The following is a 23,864-nucleotide window of genomic DNA, read 5'->3' as shown; positions in this document are numbered from 1 at the left end:
TGATTTCTGTATGTGTCTATCTCCTCCATAGTCAAGTTCCTGATACAGAAAGGGACCCTGTTGGCCTCTTGCTATGAGGTACAAGCCTTTTTTTTGGGAGGGGAGCTTTTGTAAAGGTCACAAAGTGCACGAATACTAAAACAAAGATGAAAGTGGATCTCAAAATAACCAAAGATGACCCATTTGTCAAGAAACAAGTACTGAAAGAGGCAGAGCACAAATGTAAATGGACCCAAACTGAAGCTGGTATGTGTAAAAACATTTTGTAATTGCATCTCTCACATGTCTAAATTTGTTTTAATGATTGTCATGAAGTTTGTCTTTTAGATGACAATAAAAGTAAAAACTTACAGATAAACATTTTTAAACGGTGGATCAAGACAAATACTCTCCTCTGAGACAGAACTGCACTTTCTTCCATCAAACATAAATTTGTCTGCAGTTTGAGTTCCGGGATCAGAGTCTGCATACGTACAAGCAGCAGAGTCTCCAGCCTCTGTCCATGGGTGACGACACACGGAAGAGTGGAGATTTCCCTTTTAGTAGCTTCCAGTTATAAGATCATCCTACCATTCAGTGCCATGTAAACAGTTCCACTGATTCTGCCCACGTACTGTAGAGCATGAATGCTTCCTCTACACCTGGACTCATTCTTGTTTACACTTAAAAGAAATAATGCCGGGTCACCCAACACTGAAAGAGAGCACATTGAATCAACCTACATGTGTAGAAATATTGTATATGGGCCAGATCTGGACACTGGAGATTTTTGTCTACATAGATTGAATAGCACTTTAATGCTTTGACTTAATTATAATAACAATAGAATTACCTCTTAATATAATGCTTTCCAGTATCCAGTAGGTCTTCACAACAAACATATAGTCGAATTATAACCTCTCACAGTTTTAACAAAAAATTATAAACTTGTAAATGTAGAATTTAACATATTGCACAGATGTAGCTGATAAAGTTGTCTGTGTGTGTATACAGGGTTGTAGGTATGGGGGTTGGAAATCGCAAACTAGTGTAACTCTGAATCAGAACTACACTGCCACCAAGTGGACAGTCCTCAAAACAGCACCTGTCAGTAAAGAAGAAAGTGAAGAATCTTTAAAAGCTGTCTGGGGAAAAAGAACTTGAAAACACAAAGTTTTAGAAGAGGATGTTATACATTTATTATTGAACCAGCTTTTGAAATCCAAAAGATGGGGTAGAGGATTAAAAAATCATTGCACTACTTAATAAGGTATTACTAGTAATAACTCTCATACAAAATGTACAAATGTTTGTTAAAAATTTCATTATCATTATAACAGGCCTTCAGATGATTTTGGTTACAGATATAATACATACTGAAACTACTATGATGCCATCTTAATGATACAGTTTCATAGCATTTAAAGGAAAAAAAATATTCAAATAACCCAACAACTTGCATGGAAAAGATTAGCAAAATGAATGGATAAGCACTAATCATACTGGTGGCACCATTTTCTGAAAAGACATAAATAGTGGGACTGAGGTAATTGCTAGTGTACCAAGCAACAGAAAACTGTCCAACACACGCGCACACACACACACACACAAAAACAATCCTAAGACACAAAATGGATGCATACAGTCACAAATATGACCTTTGACCTCAAAGGAAAAAAAAAAAGACAAAGTATAATTTCCCTCCATTCCCATGATATTACAAGACGTTACACACTGACAACACTGACGAGCAGTTGTGTCAGATGAATGTTCTTCTAGGACAGTGACACACATGGTTTGCATTTTAAAACAAGTTTAAATAAACGCATTAGTCTGATGTGGTGACATTGGACCGACACAAGTTCTACCTGGAAAATAACGTTGTAGCTGAACTTTCCAAACCAACCTTACGTGTGGGCAATCTCTCTAAGGCCTATGTTAGGCTGTCATCTTTACACGAAATACCATTTGAGATAAATAGTGATAAATTACATTAGAAAACCTGCTCTGTGCACAACGTGAACATCTAGAAGTAACGATGTGACAAGTTGACAAAGGCCTTACAGAGATTAAGTATTATCAAGAAACACAGCTCCAAAACCTGGAAATGAACAGATGTGCAGTGAGATTATAAAAGGATTTCCATACTGGGATACTTATTGGCACAACAAGTTGTATGTTTTTAATGCATTTGCGTTTGTTCTCATACACCCATTGACTGTGGGGAGGGTGGGGGCATCAGTGGTTTATTTAGAAAAGAGTATGAAGGTCTTAAATCTACATATTAAAGTGCCAGAGCCACCGTTTGGTGAAACGTAGTAGATTTAGCTGTGACCTTAGAAGTCTCTTTAAACTTGTTCCCTGTCAGCGATTGAGAAAACATTCCATCTCTATCTGTCAACACTTACAGAAAACTGCTTGAGTACCAAGACAGACACAGACATGTTTTCAAAGGCCGTATTCCTATATTAAATCTAGTAAACTGCATGGAAGAATGTTTAATGACATTATTAATGACTGTTTTCTATTCACCTGAACAGCTCTGTAGGATCTAAACTTATTTTCTTAATGTGATTTGGGAGAGGGGAGGACTTGTGGATATGTTGAGACTAATTTAATAGTTAGAATATACTGTAACACTTAGTATTTCTCTTAAAAGTTCTCACCCTCTACACATTTGAGAACAATGTAGATGGAGTAACACATTCAAATTGTATAATATGTGTGGTGTTTCCTAAAGGGGTTCCTGGTCCTAAACTTAGATTTCTGAACAAACACACAGTCACACGCTGCCCTCACACCAAGGAATGCAAGAATACATATACAGAAATCAAAACTGTAATTGTAATGAGTCTAGTAAAAATAATATAGCCAAGTTAAGATGAATACTCAATTACAACCAGAATAATAACAATGAAATTACCATTGGTTCGCCAATTGTCCCTTGGGGTTTGTTAGTAGAACTACACTTTTTTTTCTGTCCATCAGGGAGAAGACTGAACTGGTTGCATCAGTTTGGAAGGGCTAATAATTAGAAACAACACCCACCTGCACATGATATCCAATGTGTGTTTCAAAGGCAATTCTTAGAGAGGAGTAATCATGAGCAGAAGGCAGACTAGGGGTCTAAACAGAAGGCCTATGAAGTCCAGCAATAAAGTGAACACAAGTCAGTAGAAAGTTTCCACACCCCTAAATGCTAATCTCAGGTGAGAATTACAGTGTCCTGGGAGAAAGAGTGACGGGTTAAGGAGCAGTGGTCCCAGTTACGTGATAGAACGTGTGAGCAGAGGTGTAAATGGAGAGAAGTTCACTGATTGATGCGTCCAAAAGGGAGTCAAAGAGAGCCAGGGACTGTGGGTGTTTGGTGTTGATCCAAGTCAGAGCTTACTCAGAGTCCCGCTGCACCTCAGAGGCGTCGGCTCGACAAATAGGACAGGTCCGGTTAGCCTGGAAGAAGGGAAAGACGAGATACAACTCATTTTATAAATATTTTATATAATATATAATAAGAGGAGACAAACACATAGCAAAAAGCAAAAACCCATTTATTTATTTACCAGTCAGTTGATAAAAGACCTATTCACACCAATATTTAGGACACTTTAAACTACTGCATGTCACCATATTGTCCAGTGAGATTATTTACCTCACCTTATAATATTTACTGTAAACAGTGCATAATCCCAAAAATATAACACTAGAGTTAAATACACAGAAAAAATATAAAGAACATTGGTAAGCTATTGTGACTGACTTGTGCTAGGTGGATAAGCTAGCATTTTAGCCCTTAGCTCATCAAGTAGCCTTGGGTTAATGTCACCAGGACCAAATGTCTCACAAAGACCTGTGCATGAATTTTGCTCTGCCGCCTTCTCATGTAACCACCCCTGTGAGCAAACAGCTGATACATTTACAGTTCAGTGTCTTCACTCACCTTAAGCCACTTGTCTACACACTTGGCGTGGAACTCGTGATTACAGGGCAACACCCTCAGAAGCTGGCGAGACTCGAAGTCACACATACATACCACACACCTGCAACATAAAGTTCATACATTTTAACATCACACCATACCAACAATGAAGCCCAAGAAGAAGATCCTCTCTCTCTCTCTCTCTATTTCTGAATTGAAAAACAGTACTCACAGTGTTTGCTCAGACTGATGGTTGTTGGGATTGAATCTATACGATGGAAGCTGTTCTATATCTGCCTTTGTTAGACCACGGGGCTTGGCCTCTCCTAGACGCTCTGCGAGGTTCAACAAGGCCTGAAAAACAAGGTTAAGAAGAAAAAGGTTACAATGGAAATAGTAAGTGCAGTTGTATAATTTCTTTTATTATAAATGCTCTTTAATCCATGAAAAGAATGTAAAGTGTATGACAAAATGTCTTTTAAAGAAATGCTGAATTGAAATTGACTGGAGTGACTGGACTTCCTGGTGCATGCGTAGACAAAGTTATCATGATTGTTAATGTTATAGGTCTCCCTCTCATGTGAAAAAAATATTCGTGGCTTTATGTTATAGAAGCTGTTTGTTCTACCTCATAGTTCTCCACCTCTCCGTCATCCACATCCAGCTCTAGACTGATAGTGGGGGCCACGTTTGGGGGAACGGGAAGCATGGATCTGTGATGAGTGGTCGAAGGCAAAGGAACACATGTTTAGCAGACTGGATTAAATTCACCTGTATAGTTCCAACATAGACCTGACGAAGTGCAAAACACTTACAGGAAATAAGGCAGGAAACTGGGGTGGTAGGGTGCTGGAGGAACAGCCTGTTGAGAACGGTAACGCCGGCTTGTGAATCGACGAGGCATGAAGTGTGGATAGGGCTGTGAATAATGGGAAAGAGTAAAGAAAATTTATTTCACTGAGCTTGGGGTGATGATTTTACCATAATCATATACTGCATTATCATCCAAACAAGTATGTTATTCAATCACTGCACTCACCACTGTAAAGAGCTCCTGTGACAGAGGGTCATGGTGCGAAAGGAACTGGAGCGGTGTGGAGGGCGGCAACGTGGAGGGAGGCTGGTGGTGATGGTGATGGTGGTGATGGTGGGCGTAGCTGAAATCTCCACCCACTGAAAGCTGCTCTCGGAGAAGCTCAACCTCATTTTCAATCCTCTGTAACGGCTAGGAAGAAGAAGAAGTGGGACAATAATCATTATTATTATTAGTCAATAATGTTTGAACATTTTAGCAAAATCATGTTCGCTGGTTGTAAAACTTAAACAGCTCAATAATTTTATGGCACTGTTTAAAATTTCTAATTACTAGTAGCAAATACTGTATTAGTGGATTATTAGCAGATATTCCACAGTCCTAGGTAAACTATAAAAACGTAAAACTTTCACTTACAGATCGAGGCTGTTGTGTCTGGAAAGGTAGGAACTGCCCAGGGGTTGGGAGGTGTGGAGGGTGGTGAGGGAGGTGGTGTGGGGGAGGAATCAGGAACTGAGGGTCACTGGACAGCAGTGACGGAAAAGTGAAGGGCACCGGCAAATGTTGCATTGAACATGCCTGTAGCATCTGGAAAGAAATGAGAAGAGAAATGATTTATTGGTATGTTCTCTCAATATGATGATGCGCCGAGTCTTTCCACAAGGTGGCAGCAAAGACTGGCCAGACTAAAGAGCCCTTTCAAACTAGAATATGTTCTCTGGGTCATTGCTACTTTTAGGCACTTTCCTTTATCTTTGGTTGAGGAAGGAGAATTGAAGGAGAGTACACTTTCTGTTACAAACAAACCTAAAAACAGTGTTCTATAAACAGCATACTGCTTTGTTCTTCTCACCGGGTGGTAGTGTTGTCCGGCGCTGAAGACCACGCTGCAGGTCGGGACCTGTTGTTGTGACGAACAGGTAGGTGGAAGGTGCTGACCACTACACAAAGGCGCTGCAAGACCGTGAGGAGGGACCGGCGTCACTGTGTAGGAGACTGGTACACTGCCCTGCTGCAGCTGGAGAGAAATCACGGTTCGCACAGTCAATACACAGTCTCACTCAATAACAGATACACACACAAAATGGAATGTTTTTTCCAGACTAACCTGTTCATGCAAGTCCATGATCATGGCTCCTTGCTGCGGTTGTGTTGCATGGTGCTGTTGCTGATGATGGTGGTGGGGATGAGAAGCCGGGTGTAGTAGCCGTGGCGATAACGTGGGTGGGTGAAAAGCTCTAGGTTCTTCCGAACCTGCTCCTGAGCCACCAGCTGTGGGGGGTTGTGTGTAAGCACTGGGAGTGTGTGTTGGGTACGTCTGGTGGGTGGAGTGATGGGGGATGTGTTGGTAGTTTTCGTCCTGGAGCTCTGATGGCGACAGACGAAGTGCGGGCCCTTGGGTGGAGGCGTGTTGATGTAGAGGTAAGTGACGAGTGGGTCTGGAGAGACGGCCTCGCTGACGCCTTGCTGGCGGGCTGAAGGGTGGGGAGAAAAAGGACATTTTTAAATGTGGGAGCCCCTCAGGTAACTTATTACAGTGGAACCAAGTTGATGAAACTTTTACCTGCGTCTTTGCCGTGCAGGAGTGAGACATCTCTCCTGGTGGTAGTGTGTGTGAGGGTGAGGTTGTCTCCGACTTGGGGGTCCTGACTCCCAGGGCCGGATGGGGGGAGAAGGAGTGGATGATGGGGGAGCAGATGAGGTTAGCTGTTCTAAGACTGACTGACTGGACAGCCTCTGGCGCTTTGGACTGGGGCTTTCCTCACTCTACGTTGAGAGAAGTAGAAAACGGAGGAGGAAACACAAGAAAGAAGGGGAGTGAGGGAGAGGGGGCATTGTGGTTAGTGACCCATAGCACTCATATCAAATTAATCAATTTCACTATGCTTTACAGTCCCTCTGGCCTACAATCCACACTGCTGCATAGACACTAAGTTCCTTTGTGACACATGGTATTTCCTGTATGATCCAGCATGGGTGTGTGTGTGTTCTTACAGGCGTGTGTGTGAAAGAGAGCATATTACACCACCAGCACTCTAAGGCCCTGAGGGTTCAAAGTCACTTCCTCTTGGGGCAGAGAAACGCAGGCGCAAGAGGAGCACTCACTACCACGGGGCCTGTGTGCGAATCATACAGACACACACACAAACACACACACACACACACACACCCTCAACAGGACAGCTCGACAAATACTTTCTCGGGGAGTCAGAACACTCCGTGATACACACAGAAACAGTGACATAGCTGACTATGGAGTCATCCAGGTTTAGACTGACTAAAGCGTTATCGCTTACTCTTGTTTCAATCCTATCAACTCATCTCTGAGTCACTGCACTTACAGTCAAGAAGTGACTTTTCTACTTGGCACTTGGTGAGGCAAGACCACACACACATGCTCGTATGTGTCAGTTCTTAGTCATACTCCCCTTTGCTTTGAAGAGCACACAGGTTCCTTAAGATACACCCCACATGCACACATACATCCTCATAGTTACCAACTCAACACTTTTTCCCCCCCTTTCTTCTTACTTGATCCCCGCTTCCACCTCCCCTCTTCGTGGGAGAGACACGTTGTTAAAGTGTGATAAAAATGACTCAGCGGCTGTGACTTTTAACACACACGCACACACACACAGCTCAGCAACCTTGAGAGCAGTGTGATAGCTAACAGGAAACAGCTGGAGAGCAGCCTGCAGAAACACAGACACACACACACACACACACACACACGCGCCTGCAGACATGCGCACTTTCACACTCACACATGGGCAGCTGCCACTGTTTGAGTTCTATAGCCTATAAAGAATAATACCCTCTAATGCTCTGCTGAGGAAGACTGCTGTTTTAACAACCCTGAACAAAATGTATTTTGACTGTAGGGCCAAACACGCTGTACACTAATGGCACAACTTCTCCCTCATAGCACTGGATGTGACCTGAGCTTGAGCAGCTTATGGGAAACAAACAATAACAATGACTTAATTTAGTCTTGACTGGACTGGGATACTCAATAGGGCAGGGCTGGAAAAACGGAAGGGCACTGGAAGAAAAAGAGGAGCACAGATAGAATGAATGTGGAGGACATGGAGGCGTGGAAGAGGGGGTAAAGCTAGATGGAGCCTGAGGGTGCACCAGACCCTAGATGACAGAACAAATTTGGGCTGTAGCAAGAGTTGCACTCAACGATTCAACGAGAGTGTGTCTGTCAGAGCCTGCCTGTATTTTTATAAGCCGTGTAAATTACCACGCCTGAACATTTGGGCCTAAGGCAACTGGTGCAGCAGCAAGCTTTTCCAAGCCCCTCCGAAGCCGGAACACATCCTTCTATGCCTTATCTATTTCTCAAAATACAGTTTTGCTGTTGAATATTTTTCTGCTAACTCTCACTGACAGGCAGTGATGACTGGGGTTTCTCTGCTTAGTCTGATTCAGCTCTGTAAAGTTTCCTACACAACATGCACAACAAAGAGAGAGACAAGCTTTTCTAGGTCTCGTTTGACTGCTGATATAAAGAAGGATACACACTATCTATGCCCCTATTTTACACAGGAGGACTGGAGGGCACCAGCGAACCAGCCCCCCTCCCAAACCTCTCTGTTTATCAACCCCCTCTTTTCTGACCCGACACCCCACTACCAGCCTAGCCCCAACCCCTAAACCCTAGGGACAGCTACTGGGCCCATTTTCATATCTGAGACAGGCTCTTCCATCCCAAGCCCACGCCACTCCCCCAGACACACACACACATCCTACTCTTCTTGACAACCTCCTCCCATCCCCCTCCCTTTTCCTTACATCAGATAAGCTGAACCCCTCTACAGTTCTCTCTTCCTCTTGCCTACCAACAACCCCCCTTTTTTTCCCTGTTTGTCCTGTCCAAGACCCCAGCCTAAAATCTGAGGGGACAAGACAAGAAGTTCTCAGATAGGACACACACACACACACAAACACATACATACAGTCTACACAACACATGCAGAGTAATGCCCATTAGTATGAAAGTTTGATGGGCCTGTCTACCCACGTTAGTGGGAGGGAAGCAAAGCCAGACAAAGGGGTGGGTGTGTGTGTGTGTGTGTGTGTGTGTGTGTGTGTGTGTGTGTGTGTGTGTGTGTGTGTTCACATCAAGCGCTCTATTAGAACATAAGGCCACGTTATGGCATATTGCTTGAGGACACACACATACACACACACACACACGTCTCGTCCGGACAAGTTTCCACAAAAACTAGAATATACTGAGGAAAAAAAAGACATTTAGCTCCACACACACACACACACACACACACACACACACACACACACACACACACACACACTTTCAAAAATGTTTTCAAAAGCATTTCAACAAACTTTGAATCCTATTTGAACCATTTGTTAAAATATTATTACTTATTGTTTCACTTATTGTCACTGTTTTGTGAGACAAAATACATTAATAACTGATTCTTCACTAGCGTCTATGTGTACAATTGATCATTTTAATTGTGATTCAGGGATGACTCACTGAAACACTGACACAGCAGTCATTAACTATCACAAACCATGGGCATGCTGTTACGTTGAAGGGATGTGGGGATTTCACAACATTGTGTCACTGCTCTGTGACATTCATTAACCCTGTCCTGACTCATTTTGCTCCTCAATGGGTGCGCTGTGCTGTAGCTGCAAAAGTATCGACAACACAGAGGAATAATGTCACATCTATTTTATTGTTCTGTGAATATCAATTAAAGAAAGCGTTGGTGTTATGTTGCAGGGTTCACTTTACGTTATCTGAAGGTAAACCTGTTGTGGCACTGCTACAGGTCACAGAAGAAACACCACACTCGCAGTAGGCTGAGGCCAAACACTAATTTCTACTGACGGTATGAAAAATTATGAAGGGTGAATTCTTGCTTCTTTAACACATTGAATGGTAGCAAGTGCCCACTAGCAAATTTAGTTTTTTTTGCAGTTGTTTTGTTGACTTGTTTAAGCCAGTCTGCCATGTGTGTTGTTGAAAACAGCATTACTGAATTATCACGCGTTTGTATGTGCCAGTGTTTTTTTTTTTCCCTGTCTTCACAAATTCCTGCAGTGTCTGACATGTCAGACAGGCAAGATAGTCTAAATTAAACAGAGGATGTGAATGAAAGATTTGATAAGGGAGTGCACACATCAGGGTGAGCAGATATCCTGAAGCATGGTCACAGACACACCCTACCATGTTCTACTTCGCTGTGTCCACATTTGGAATATGCATACATCCACTCAAAGTAGCACACACAAAGCAACTGTGGTCAGCAACTGGCTTTGCTGTCACTACTGAGAACCAACAAAATAAAGACACACACACACACACACACACACACACACACACACACCTTAGAATCGCAACCAGGCCCAGGTTTTGCATTCCTAGCTTTCATGCCCTAGAAATTGTGCATGAATGTGCAGACTGAGCAAATATGGTCATTTGCTTTTACAGATTCATTAATATTTGCAGACATGCTTCCACTAACACTCCAACACTTCTCCCTCCCCCACTTATTTTCTTTCCATCAACAAGATTTCAAAGCCCATTTTGTTTCCTCTGCCACTGTTCCTCCCTTCCTTCCCCTCCCTACCTCAATCCTTCCCCTCCTTTCCCTTCTCTTGCTCCAACCAAGTCCCACAGCTGGAGGTGAAATCATTAGCAATACCCCCTCCCTGGTTTTGGCCTCGCCTCCCTCCCTTCACTCTCTCCCTCCAAGCTTTCTGCAACACCTTCCTCAGCATCCTGTCTCTGCGCTTCTCCTTCTTCACCCTTTCCCCCCTTTATCTCCTTGCTTTTAACACAGACCTTCACTTGTGATGATCTATAAGTGTGCTTCATTTTGTGAAGTACACTAACTGGTGAAATTATGCTTATGTGTACATAAGTATGGTTTTATAATATTACCATCACTGATATGACAGCATTGCTGAAAATGATCAGTAACACTATGTTTTATAAAATCACAGCTACCTTCCTGTACCTCCAATCAAATGAAAAACAAACTAAACAATGTAAGCACAGCTGCCCATAAGGAATATGCTTAAACAACAAACAAGAACACTTTACATTTCTCCATCCATGGGGGGCATGCTTGCCACAGGCCATTTAAAACTGTATAATGTATAAACATACTTCAGCATTTGTGCAACACAAAGCAGAGCTGCCATTTGCAAACTGTGCTGCGTTTGAGTTTCTCAAGGCAGCACCTCTCTTAATAGAACGTCTACACAACAAACGGTTAACAGCCAGTGAGCACGGCATAAAGATCAAAGTTTTCAAAGTTAAAGGGAGGAGGAGAAAATGTTTAAGTTGTTTTTGTCTCATTACAGTCTAATTATTAATTAATTTGTTGTCGTCATTTTAAATAGTTGTACATTTTATTACAAGCTGAATTATTTTATGCCTTGACAGTTATATTAGTACATTATTTTTTTTTTTGGGTACAATAAGTATTCATTTCTACCTGGTGTGTTTGCAGTAGATGTGAACTTCTCAACTTCTGGCTGTGGATAATCCACAAAAACATCTCAGTAAGTCAAATCCATGAGTTAATGGAGTTCATGACCACAGCGGCAACAACACAAACACAATTCCAGTCATATTTACTAGCTACAGCACAGCTTCCTATTCGCTCATGAAGCCGGGGAGAAAGACACTGACACAGTCAGCACGCACTAAGTGACAAACCGGTTCTGTGAGGTTCTATTTCAGACCTAAATATCATTTAATACGAAGTCAAAGTGCAGCATGATCTCAATCACAACAGTGTGAAATTTAAGTTTATATTATATTAAAAGGTGTGTGGCTTACCTTGTCGCTCTCTTCTCCATATGCGTGGTCCGGGTGGCAGTGGTAGGCCCCGCTAGAGGCTCCTGCACAGAGAAGAAAAGAGCAGAACAGGTCACACGGTGAGATAAAATAACTCTTAATTCATACAGTAGCAATCAAAACTGATACGTCTCAGTTCAGTAATGTTGCCCAAACAATGGCAAAACAGCAAACTGCTAAAAACATATTAATTTTCATGCAGCCCCTTTTACCCCTGCTAGTGTAACATTGCCAGCAATTAGTCAACAATACAGTGTTTCTAGTATAAACACACAGACCTTGAGTTGGTGTGAGCATGACAACACTGAACGACTTTAGCGGTAAGTAAAAGAAAAAGCCACTGAAAACTCTCCGTTTTATGTAAACTTTCAGGCAAATCATTAAGTCTGTTTGTCTATGCTTACAGAGGAGCCCTTGTCCGAATCTATACATTCATCAAAGTCTTGTTCTGCTTTGTGTGTGTCTGCAGGCTACTATATCAATTGTTGTGCTGCAGTGTGTACTATTTTGCAATATACAAAACATGTTAATACTCATTGTTGCAACTGATAGCACCATTATAACCAGGTATTGTTGAGAGCCCTGTTTATCTGTATACAGTACATTTAATCCTTTTGTTGTCATTGTTCTCATGCAACTGGGATTTAAGAAAAAAAAAAACATGTTTGTGACAAGGGATGCTGACCGTGTGTACAGCATAGAAGTGACTCAAACACATATGGTACACTGTTGTCTCAGATCAGAGGCAGTAGTAGGTGCACACACACACACACACACACACACACACACACACACACACACACACACACACACACAAAACAAACACAGTAATCCTGGATTAGAAAAGCTTTCTGATGATACCACTGCTTGCATCATGGCTAAGACTTTTACTCTTTTGTTTTTCCACAATCCTTTCATCTTTTTATTGTCTTTTCTATTTATTCTGGCCTTTGTTTGTCCCTTTGTCATGGGCACGTCTTTAGCTGGGGACGTCCTCACCGCAGATGGTGGCAGTGGTAAACACTGCAAGGGTAACCGCTCCCAAGGGCACTCCAGACAAGGCTACCTTTACGCTGGAAATGAAGAAAGCTAACCTAGAAGGGGATAGATGCAAAACAGCCTTTTAAAAAGAGCATTTTTCACCTCTTGGCTGTTTGTTTGTGGGATTTTTCCAGCTCACAGCCTCTCTCTTTGAAGAAAAGCTATGATTGACAACAAAGAAAAGAGGCGAGAGAGAAGGAGAAAGAAGAGGCAGACAGAGTGAGGTTTTCACAATTGAATTCCTCGGTCCTTAAAAAGGCCTTTCCTCTCATACTTCAATCTCTAGAGCAGGCAAAATAAATGGATTGAAAAAGGTTGAGGTAAGTAAAGCTTATATTAGTGTAGTGAAAACCAGCTAAAAGGCTATTTTCACAGAGATGATTTGGGATGGAATACTGGTGGAGCATTGATGGGACTTGCCGACTGCACAGCGCTCTTCTGTCCGACACACATTCACAGATCACAATAGGCAAAAATCCAGCTCCGTTCCTGAATATGGTCTCACTTGCACATTGTCAGAGTCTGGTAAATTGAGTCAGAGACGAGTCATTCAGTCGGAGTCACTCTACACAGCACAATACAGAAGCTGCAGACAGGTTTAAAATGTTTATATGACATCATGTCCACTGTTGGACTAACACAGACTGCACAGTACACACAATCTAGGTTTACAGATAGGGCCTCAAGGAGAGTTGAATGGTAGGATAGCAATATGAATTTCAGCGTGTGTGGACATGACTCTTTCCCTACATCTAGGGAATTTTACAGAATACTATAATGGAACTATGGCAATGGGAAAGATTTCCTTGTGTAAAACTTCATTTGTGTAAACCAGGGGTCCCTGCTGAGACTGTGTCAGTTTTAAAGGTGGTATTATTGTTTGTGCGTTTGTGTTGTCTCAGTGTAATTGTTGAGTAAACAGAAGAAAAGTGAGAGCCGGTCCTTGAAGCAGCAGCACAGCTTGAGAGGGAGACACAGTGCATCAGAGACTTAAAGACGAGAACCAGAGTACTTTAATACCTTCACTTTGTTCAGTTTACCACCTAAGAACAGTGGAAAAGAAAAGTAATACAGACAGAGTGTGTACATGCTTAGGGCAAACTACCATGACCAAAATAGTTACAGTAAAGTCAGAAGCACCCATACAGAACAAAAAGAGTAACCAAATAGTTTTCTGAATATTAATCATACGTTATGACCTGTCACAGGATCTCAACACGGTGAACACCTGCTTTCCACCACCATCATCCTCAAAACACCAAATTAGGGAACAATGTTTGGGAGAATGGAGATCCATCTCTCGCACAGACTTCCAGCAGACTTTCAGAATCAATGCCAAGGAGCAAGCTGTTCTGGAAGAATGTGGTGGCCTAACACCTTATTATGACACTTCATGATGGCTTTTCATTTAATTTGTCACCTGTCTGTATATTAACATTGAGAGGTGGTGTTGAAGTGTAAAAACTGCCAGCAGTGCACAGATATTTGCCTTAAAACATTTCTGTATGACTATTTCAGTTATTTCTGCTTGATTATAAAGTTATGGAAGATTCTCATTCTCTAAAATTTCATAACCACGACTACTTGAAGCACTGGGACGGTGTGATGGAATATATCAGAGAGGAGGAACGAGGGCTTAGATGAGCAGAGTAGCTTTTGAGTCTCCTCCTCATTTTACCTTATGTTGCATATTGCAGCTTTAAACTTGCCATAGAAAGTGTGTGACTGAACAGCACATAGTCACAGGCAATGAGAGATCAGCTGTTGCTATTATCTGCTATCATCACACCCAACCCCACCTTCTCAATTGGTAAAGAAAACTGCCCCCGAATTCAGTTGTTTGTCCTGGAAATAAAAAAAAAAAATAGAGAGAAATTATGGACACAGAATCCCAGAGTCCCTGAAAGCTTGCAACAACCCATAGTAATAAACAGGATGTCTTGGGAACAGGGTGAAAGACAAGATGGGTGCAAGAGTGATGGGAGGTGAGGAGGAAGGAGAGAAATGCAGGGGACAAGAGGAGGGCAGAGTGGAGGTGCAGAAGACGACGAGGCTGGAAGCACACATGAAAGGGTGAAAGCGCTGAAGGGGAAAGGGAAATGGGAAAAGAGGGAGGAAAACATGAGGAAGATGACTGGAGGGAGAGAGGGAGGGTGGAGGGTGAGAGAGCAGTCGGAGAGAGGGAGCAGGATGGGGGTTGTGGCTTCCCCTCTTGACTGCTATTGATTTTCTGTAAGCCTCAGAGTGCATCAGCTATTTCTATCCATTTCCTCCACCTCTCCCTCTCTTTCTCACCCCCCCCCTCCTTGCACTCAGCTCAGACACCCTCCTCACACATCCTCCTCCTCCTCCTCACACTCTCCATCACTTCATCACCATCCCTCCCTGCCACCAATCTATTTCCCTATCTGCTGGCCTGTCTTTCTCCCATATATTCCTGCTGCTCTATCTCACAGCATTCCCATTTCCTTGCTTTCCCTATCGCACCATCTCCATCACCCCGTCTCACGCAGGCTCTCTCTTAAACTACCTCTTCCTCTTGTGTCAAAACAGAAAAACACAGGAGAAAACGAGTGAACAGAAAGAGCGACTGGATAGATAAGATGATAGATAAGAGAGAGTCTTGGTTAACAAGTTCCCAGTTTAATATCAACAAATAGAAAAATTTACAGAAAATGGACAAAACCTGCTGCATAACTTAACAATTTAAGTATAGAAAGTGAAGGCATACATACATACATACATACACAAACACACACACCTCTCACATCACCCCGCCTCCTGAACACATGTCACAGCACACTTCACACCCTAGTGCAAAGCAGAGTCGAGTAACAAGCTGGCATAGAGGCTTAAAATAGGCGGGCATGTAACGCCTGCCCAGCCATTACCTGCCTAACACTGCTTCACGCAGACCTGATGGCGAGTGAGTGCATATAGAAACAGGAATTATTCTACTTCTCTCCCACTTCATTGTCCTCCTCCAACTATTTATTGTTCTCTCTTTCCTAATTGTCTTTCTCATTATCTTCTCCTCGGTCCCTGCCGCAGTCCTTGAGGTTGCTCCTCCATCCTGCACTTCTTCTCAAGTCTGTGAACGCGGGCTGGTGTATGCACTTGACGGTGAAGTTATTACATGTATAGGCTGCAGAATGGCTTTTACAAAAATGGGAAACATAAAGCAACAAGAGCAAAAACATTTTTATCTCTTTAGATTGAGATGATAGGGTAATGTCATTTGGATCATGGGATGTACAAATCATTAAATTGCTTTTTCTTAGAAAAAGCGCAAAGGTCACTGGCGGATTTCTTTCAAAGTAGGAGCTGCTACCTCAACACATGTCTAACAGGAACCTTTCCTACACAATCATCTTTATCATTTCTTTATGAGACTCTCAGCCCTGGTACTGGGATTGTCTTTTTTGGCAACTCATTGACCCATTGCATTTTACCATTAGTACGTTTGGTAACAAAACTCAAAGCTGTTGGGCAAAAGACTAATTCTAACAGTTTAGCTTGAAGTGGGTTTAGCTAGACATCCAAAACAGACACGCATGAAAAATGTGTTTTAGCTTTTATAGCATTTGTTTTTACATATTTCTCAGTGCACTAACAGAAGAGGTTTCTACAGTGACTTTATATATGTGCATACGTTCTTGACAGCCCTGTTCCTGCTACCAGCCCACCCAGGCACCAAGTAAACAAGGTGTGCATACATACATGGATACATAGTGGTATATGAACAAACTTTACACGCTATGCACCGCTAACCCCTCTTTCACCGTCCTTACTCTTTCTCACTCCTCCTTCTGTCCTTACGGGTCTCCTGCTCCGCTACTAAAATACAGAAATCAGCTGAGGGACGGAGCTCTTAAATAGAAAAAATGTAACAGACAGAAAAGCAGAGACATATGACAGTCTCAGTTCTCTTAATCCATCATAAATCTCAACACTATTACCACAAACTGAGCCATTAGGTCATTTAAAGTAGATTCAGAAAGGCTAAATGGAAATAGCTTGTAAGAAATGTACTTGTTCTGTATCTTTTGGGGCAGCTAATGCACAATTCATACACTAGAAATAGTGTCTAGTATATAGACAGCTAAGAAATAGAAAATTAAATAATATTTTTTTTCCAAATCTGAGATGATAAGAATAAAAAGGTAGATGTCACCTTATTTAGATGAAGGAAATACAACAGCAGAGACACAAAGACCTACATCGTATGGCCTTTGGAGGAAAAGGGTTTAAAATGACAGCAGAAACTTGCAATTATGATTCAGAGAAAGCTGAAGCTTAAACGTTCACGTAGCCTCTCCACTGCCCATCTGCATGCTGAGTACGATTAAACAGTATTTCTTTGGTCAAATACAACTTAAACTGCGTGGTTTAAATGCTTCCCATAAAGTGCTCCACAAAGTCAGGATCAAAGTCAAGATTTTCAATGGCTGCATTTAGCCACATCATGCTAGTGTAATGATAGCTGTCCTAAAAACACTTATTTGTGGATAGATGAAAAGTGGATTATGTTCAGAGACAAAATTTAAAAGAAAATGATATTTTCTTACAAAACACCCAAAAGAAACTTAGTTACTGCATTGATCTACATGCAAACAGTCTTAGACTACTTGATGAATGTTTCATATCATTTCTAAACAATTACTGAAACAGAAAGAGGACAAAAAGATGTGGAAATAGGAAAGGACACAGACAGGGATCATGTTGAAACGACAAGCAAAGGCTGAAGACACTAACAGTCTGTTCAGAAACAGAACTGTTACTAAAGATTAAAATACAAGAGTGAGAAGAGGAGGAAGAACTGTTGCTGTCCTTCTGAAATTCATCCACCCGACATTGCAACCACACATTTGCACCCATGACACAACCAAGCCACATCCGGTGGACATTCCCAGTTATATCAACAGGGATATGAGCCAGCATGCAAATAACCCCTCCCTACTTCACTCCTTTCTCTTGAACTTGCCAAATACTCATTCATGCCTTTCTCATACACACCTTTACCTCTGCTTCCTCACTGGCTGAGGAATATGCTCCCACCCAGTTATTTTCATCTCTCTAATTCCAGTCACAGTATTCACGCCTCCTCTCTGGTTGTAAACCCAACTGCTGCATGTGAAGCATGCTTCCTCTCTACCATACTGTTACAATACACGTGACATCCTGTGTCTCTCCAACAGTCTACCCTATCCAGTAAAATTTGTTCACATCTTCCTCTTGCGACTTCACCTGTGAATCCGGATAATCATCACCTCTGTTCCCTTCCTCATCCTCTCTCTGCACCTGGCTATCTGAAAACTCAAACGCTGCACTTCCTCTCTGCATCAACTGCTACAATTGCCTAATGCAACCAACGTCTTTTGAAACCTAGACCTATTCCTCTCCTATTCCTCTCAGTTGTTGCACTCTGACCTTCGTCAAGGCTTTTAGCAATCTTTGGCATCCTTGTTCCGATTCCCTCTGAAAAGTACATCTTTTTTTCCTAAAGTAAATGAGAACCCCTGAGTTCAGAGATAATTTGGGATTACTAGTGTCAACCCCTGGATATTGTCTTGCTGACTAAACCAGGCGGTTTACTTGGTTATTTAGAGTGAAATAGAGGAGAAGAGAACCTATGCTTCTTGGTCAATTCAAGTCAAAGTGTTTCTCTTCAATCCAGGGGGGTTGCCTGGGTGACAAGACAAAGAAAAGTAAAAAAATAAAAGTGCATGGTTTCATGTCTTTTGCAGACAAAAGTATGGAGAGGATAGTAGAGAGGAGGGGTAAAGGTAGAGTGAAAGGAGCGTCATCTCTTCTGCTGCTTTGGGCAATCCATTAAAACGATCCCTCCATTAACCAAATGTGAGGGAGGAGGCCAGAGAAAATGGACCGGAGGGGTACAGAAAGGGTTGACTGAGCCAGAGGGGAGGGAGAAATGAATGACTAAAAGAGGACTGGCTGACAGAGGTGGGTCAGACTCAGGATAAGATATCAACTGCTACAGAGGATGTTTTTATCCACTTGGACCAATTTGGCAGCAGTTTTAAGTGTTTTAGTGGCCACTTTTGCTTAAGTACTTCTACATTTGCTCCGTTTCTTATTTGTACCTTTCAGGAGTTTTTATACCTCATATTAATTTCCCAACATTGCAGGCAAAGTTATGTGCCTGGAACATGAGACGGGATAATGAAAAGAAGAAATACAAAGTGCGATCACTACAAATTGTATGAAACTGGTATGAAAGAACAAGGCACGTAGAGGGAAAGGGGGCCAAAAGAGTTAGAATAGGCTACAAGGAGAAGACAGAAGGGGAGGGAGTGAAGAGTCCAGGATATCATTAGCTTTCAAGACCAACGCAGGTGACTAGCATGGGAAGAATAGACGTAGTATAAGTATATAGAATAGAAGTATCTCAGCTTCTCTCTCGCTTTCTCTTAACAAGCAGTAGCCATTCTGGGAATGGAAAGAGGGCCTAATAAAAGGTGTGTAGTGTTGAGAAAAATTCAGCTAACCAGCTGCTTCACTTGTGTATAAAGAATATTCAACTATAAATTAGCCCTGAGGATTCTTTCGGCTAAATCAACAATGTAGATAGCTCTCAAAAACAAAGTAACTGTGTTGTTTTTTGGGTTTTTTTTTGGAGTAAAGCAACTGCTTTGCTGTCACAGCTGCTTAACAAAACATAACCTTAGTTTGTTCTTGCATCTTCGCTACAGTCATCATCCTATATCACCGACACACAAAAACTTGCTTTTATTCTTAGTTGCAGTTTTGTGTGTGTGCGCACATTACAGGTCTTAAAATTAGCCCTGACAATGAGCGAGTGTCTATAGAATTTCTAGTCCGAGCCCTCCCCTGTAGATCGAAATCCATTTGGATGGAAATACAATACAGTCATTCTAGCCATTGATCTGTGCTATCCTACATGTCATAGCCAAGCAACTATGACAGAGTATGGGTCATAGGTCAGGGAAGACCACTAAACTGTGACAATGGCTGGTTCAACTCGTGTTGGTGCAGCATGACTTGTCAAAGTAATCCGTATTTTCATTCAGTTTTTAAACCCTGTAACTCATACGAACAAGGTCACATGAAAGAATTTGATTTCTCCGTAACCAAGTAAGTATTCACAAAGCACGACATAGAAGACAACTTATGAGCTGGGAGACCAAAACAAAAAAACTTAGTTTGTGTATGTGTGTTCTCAGACAGGTAATTCCAGTCACCAAACATATGTACTCAGCCTTTCATGTGCATGTTTCATGTGTAAAAACAACACACACTTTGGTGCTAGTATTGTTTAAGGAATTTGGACAGGTAGAGTATTGGATTTGGCTTTTATATATGCATTCTCTTCATTTCAGTGTGTAGTTGAAAGGTGTGGTCAAAAGAAAATGTTCCAGGGTTAGAGATGTTCCAGGGTTAGGCACATTATCTGTCTAAAGTAAGTTTCTTATCCTATCTGAACTAGTCTTCTGACTGCATAATAACTTAGATAATAATGTGTAGAATCTCTATAAGTACTCGGCTCTGGCCAGAGCAAACTATTCAGTGGGTGGTTTCGTGATAGGATCTTGGTAGTGAATAAATTCAAATCTGTTCTTACTTAAAAATCAGCTTATACAAAATTTGAATCAATTGCCACATTATTATCTTTTAAATTTCTTTAAGAAGATATAAAAAGCTTTCCCAAGGCACCACAGGAGACAATTACTCAACAAGCATTTTCCTAACCTGAGAAGCCTGTTAGGTGTGTGTGTGCTGAAAGAAAAGCTTTCCCATAGCCTCGCTCAATGTGAAACTCTAGCTGTGCTGTTCCTACGCTGTGTGGTTCACTGCACTGCATTCACTGTGCGAGAGTGCCCTCACATGTATTCTGCACCCAACACCAGTGCGTGAACACTGCTGCTAAGTTTTCTTTTGCTGTGTGGCAAAAATATCCAAATGCTGATCACTAAAGTAGTTGCTAGAAGCGAATCCTCCTATCTGAGAATACACCATCAGCCTATACAGCCTTTTGGAACCTGTATGTCTATTATTACAAAGACTATGACCAACCATTTCTGCGTAACATGACGCATCCCATTTTGTCTTTTAGCCAGTTGTCTTCACTAAAGCCCGTGAAGGGTTACAGCGCTACAATTTTAATACGTGCATGTTCAAATAAAGAGTCACCTCCCCACTGAGCTATACAAGACTGTACCTAAAATGATGGTGAGAGTCACTACAGAAATATGAGGAGTGCCTGATTTATTTCTTATTCACAACTTCCCATTTGCAGCCCATAACCCCTAACCTCGGCTTTATCTAGCATAATTTTTACTCTAAGTACAGATGAGTCTTTGAAAAGGAATAGACCATGCCTAGTTTAGACAAAGATTAGCCTGTGCAAACTGTCAGGCTTGTTACCTAGCTACATCAATATTTGTGTAGTTAACTAAAAGTAGACATGCCACAGTGCCTTAAGAAACACAGTCTGGGTAACTAACTATGCACAGCAGTTCAATACGCTTGAGGCAAGCGTTGCCCACACAACAGACTGCTCTTCATTTACCTACTGTATGTGCACTACACTCACACTGCAGCTTTGTGGCAAGCCCATAAAACGCCCCGTCTAATTAGAATACAACAAATGCGTTCACACATGCACAGACACTTTTGTCATACCAACCTCAATACACCCCCTCCTGCTCTCATTTTGCCTTTCAAAAACATCCCCAAGGTATTAAACACCCAGACTTCACTTCTACTGGGTGCTTGTGGGAACAGAAAAGTCCAGTTAAAAAGGTCTTATTCACCTGCACCTCTTGCTCGAGGTTAGACCATCATATAGTAACACTGACAATTGGGGACATTTACCTGCCGGTGGGATGCGGTGCGCCCTGGGAACCGAAGATAGCCTCTGAATGCCGGGAGAGGCGTTACTTCCTGGGGACCGCTGCTGGTTCTCCGGGTGGTTGCTGTGAGCTCCAAGTGGTGCGCAACCGGCACCGTGCTGCTGCTGCTGCTGCTGCTGTGGATGCAGTTGCTGCTGCTGCTGATGGTGGTGGTGGTGGTGGTGGTGATGGTTAGTTCCCATAACTGCGCTGCCAGTAATTCCATTGCCATTCCCACTACCGTACTGCTGGTAATATCCAGACCGAGAACGCGATCGAGTCCTTGGGGGCTCCATGGCCATTTGGTGTGAGTGAACGGGGTGAAAGAGAAAAGAGGAGGACGCGGCTGGAGACTGCGGCGGAGAGCCGTTGCTGGGTCCGAGCTGTACAAAGCCCCTAGCGCCGCTCTGGCTGTAACTATAGCCCCTGAGTCCTGTGCCCCCCTCCGCGCCCCTGTACTCTGTTCGCTCTGCCGACTCCGCCGCCCCCGCCTCGTCGAATAAATCAGCCCCTTTAGAGACAGGCTCCGGGGTGGAGGGCAGCCGGGGGCAAACTCTGGGCTCCTGAGTCGTTGGCTGTCCAGCGGCTGCGATTGGCATTTCCTTTCGGGGGATTTCCTCTGTTTCTTTCTTTCCTGCGTTTTCCTCTCGTTTCCTCTCACAGAAGAAGCTTTTAGACCCTGTTTAAAAACACAGGGTTGGAGGGTGACTAGCAGTTAAAGCGAACAGTGGGGGACTTTCTGCGAGGACAGACACCCTCAGCACACTACACACGAACCGGCACTCTTTATTGTCACAAACGTGTGTGTTGAAACTTTGACTTAGCTACTTCCCCCCGAGTTTGTCAAGGTAACGTTGCTAAACACGGCACGATTCCCCAAACTGGTTCAACAACTAACGTTAGTCAACGTTGTCTACCTGAGATACCATCGGCCACTTGTGTTTTAACTAAACACAACTGTGGACAGGGGTCAGTAACTTTGGTATTTTATTATTTAGTTACTTCCCCTGGACAGTAACGTTAAATCTCACGGCTCATTAGCGACCTTAAGTCCATAACAAACGAACACTGAGTACGGCGATGGCTCGCTAGCACACAGGAGGCTAACACTGGGGGGATGCTAACGTTAGTGCGCATAGCATGCTGTAGTAAACGCGTTATTCCCTTTACTCTAGCCGCAAAACACCCGTGCTATCATACCCGCTCGCTTACTCATAACAGTGGTTATCTACGAACTGAGTTTAAGGCAACTTTGTCCACTTTAACACACACTGAAACTTGTTCAGTCAGTCTGCGTAATGTCGCTCGCTAGCTTGGCAAGCCATACCAACCCCTCCTCCTCTGCCGACCAACACAGAGAAAAAACCCGTAGCTAGCCACCCACGCCTCGAATCCCTTCTTAAATGCTTGGGTAATAGTAACAAAACAAAAAAAAGGCTTGACTTGAAACTTATTCGAGGCGATTTCATTGAGTTAGAGCAGCCCGGCACTGTTTTCCCCAGCTGGAAGGGGCAAAGCAGCAAAGCGCACAGAGAAAAATAAAAAGTGGTCAACCTAAAATTACAAAGAAAGAACCACGGCTAAAATTAACGTGATCCTAACCAATGACCCCGCCTCTGAGTCTACCGCTGAAACCCGGTCTCATTTCCCTGCCTTGAGTAGTTTGGAACAACAGCTTACCTTCAGTGTGCTCTCCTCGACTGTGCTCCTGACTCGGATCTGTCGATAATATCGTGTGTGAGAGTGGATGTGAGTGTGTGTGAGTGTGTGTGAGTGTGTGTGTGTTCGCCCAGTGTTCGCTCGGTGTCAGCGTGAAATGTGACAGACCGTCAACGCTCAAGTCGGATTTCACCAGACTCGACCAATCGATACCAGAGCACAGGCGGCGTTTGTAATTGTCGTAGTTGTCTGTGGGAGCCACCTCGCTCGTTTATTCACACAAAGCAAAAAAAAACACGAAGCACGGATAAAGAGTGTTACACGTCGCTGTTTTCCTCAGTCCCATCGCGTTAGAATTGCGTGGTGGCTGGCAAGACGAATTGGCTCTGGTTCGGTATTCGATTAGTTGGAACTGTTAAATCAGAAGCCATGGATAGCAGAGAGGCAGGCTAAAAGGGGATTTAAATTATTTATTTACAAATACCGAGCCTACCCAATGCAGCTGTTTCCTCC

The 23,864-nt window shown here is 42.8% G+C and overlaps 1 protein-coding gene across 1 annotated transcript; it reads right to left on the bottom strand.

Moving 5' to 3' along the window:
- Nucleotides 1-1,166: 1,166 nt before the first annotated feature.
- Nucleotides 1,167-23,470, bottom strand: rnf38 (ring finger protein 38). Its single transcript, XM_026359828.1, has 13 exons — nt 23,373-23,470; nt 21,676-22,371; nt 11,761-11,822; nt 6,493-6,695; nt 6,037-6,403; nt 5,782-5,946; nt 5,346-5,516; nt 4,935-5,120; nt 4,711-4,814; nt 4,524-4,608; nt 4,128-4,249; nt 3,917-4,016; nt 1,167-3,429 (listed from the first exon to the last, which is right to left on the bottom strand). The coding sequence occupies exons 2-13, from the start codon at nt 22,289-22,291 to the stop codon at nt 3,367-3,369; spliced, it is 2,244 nt and encodes a 747-aa protein (XP_026215613.1). The 5' UTR covers nt 22,292-22,371; nt 23,373-23,470; the 3' UTR covers nt 1,167-3,366.
- Nucleotides 23,471-23,864: the final 394 nt, after the last annotated feature.

Source organism: Anabas testudineus, chromosome 1, assembly GCF_900324465.2.
Source record: "Anabas testudineus chromosome 1, fAnaTes1.2, whole genome shotgun sequence".
Taxonomy (NCBI): Eukaryota; Metazoa; Chordata; class Actinopteri; order Anabantiformes; family Anabantidae; genus Anabas; species Anabas testudineus.
The sequence above is the reverse complement of the archived record's forward strand: the minus strand, read 5'-3'. Positions and strand labels throughout refer to the sequence as shown.

What these genes read in the sequence shown, in the direction of transcription:
- rnf38 (XM_026359828.1), bottom strand. Translation starts at nt 22,291, where the DNA reads ATGCCAATCGCAGCCGCTGGACAGCCAACGACTCAGGAGCCCAGAGTT. An exon ending in AGACACAACAGCCTCGATCT is followed by an intron (nt 5,121 to 5,345) that starts GTAAGTGAAAGT and finishes TCTTCTTCCTAG; the next exon opens with CCGTTACAGAGGATTGAAAA. An exon ending in AGTTTCCTGCCTTATTTCCT is followed by an intron (nt 4,609 to 4,710) that starts GTAAGTGTTTTG and finishes CACTCATCACAG; the next exon opens with ATCCATGCTTCCCGTTCCCC.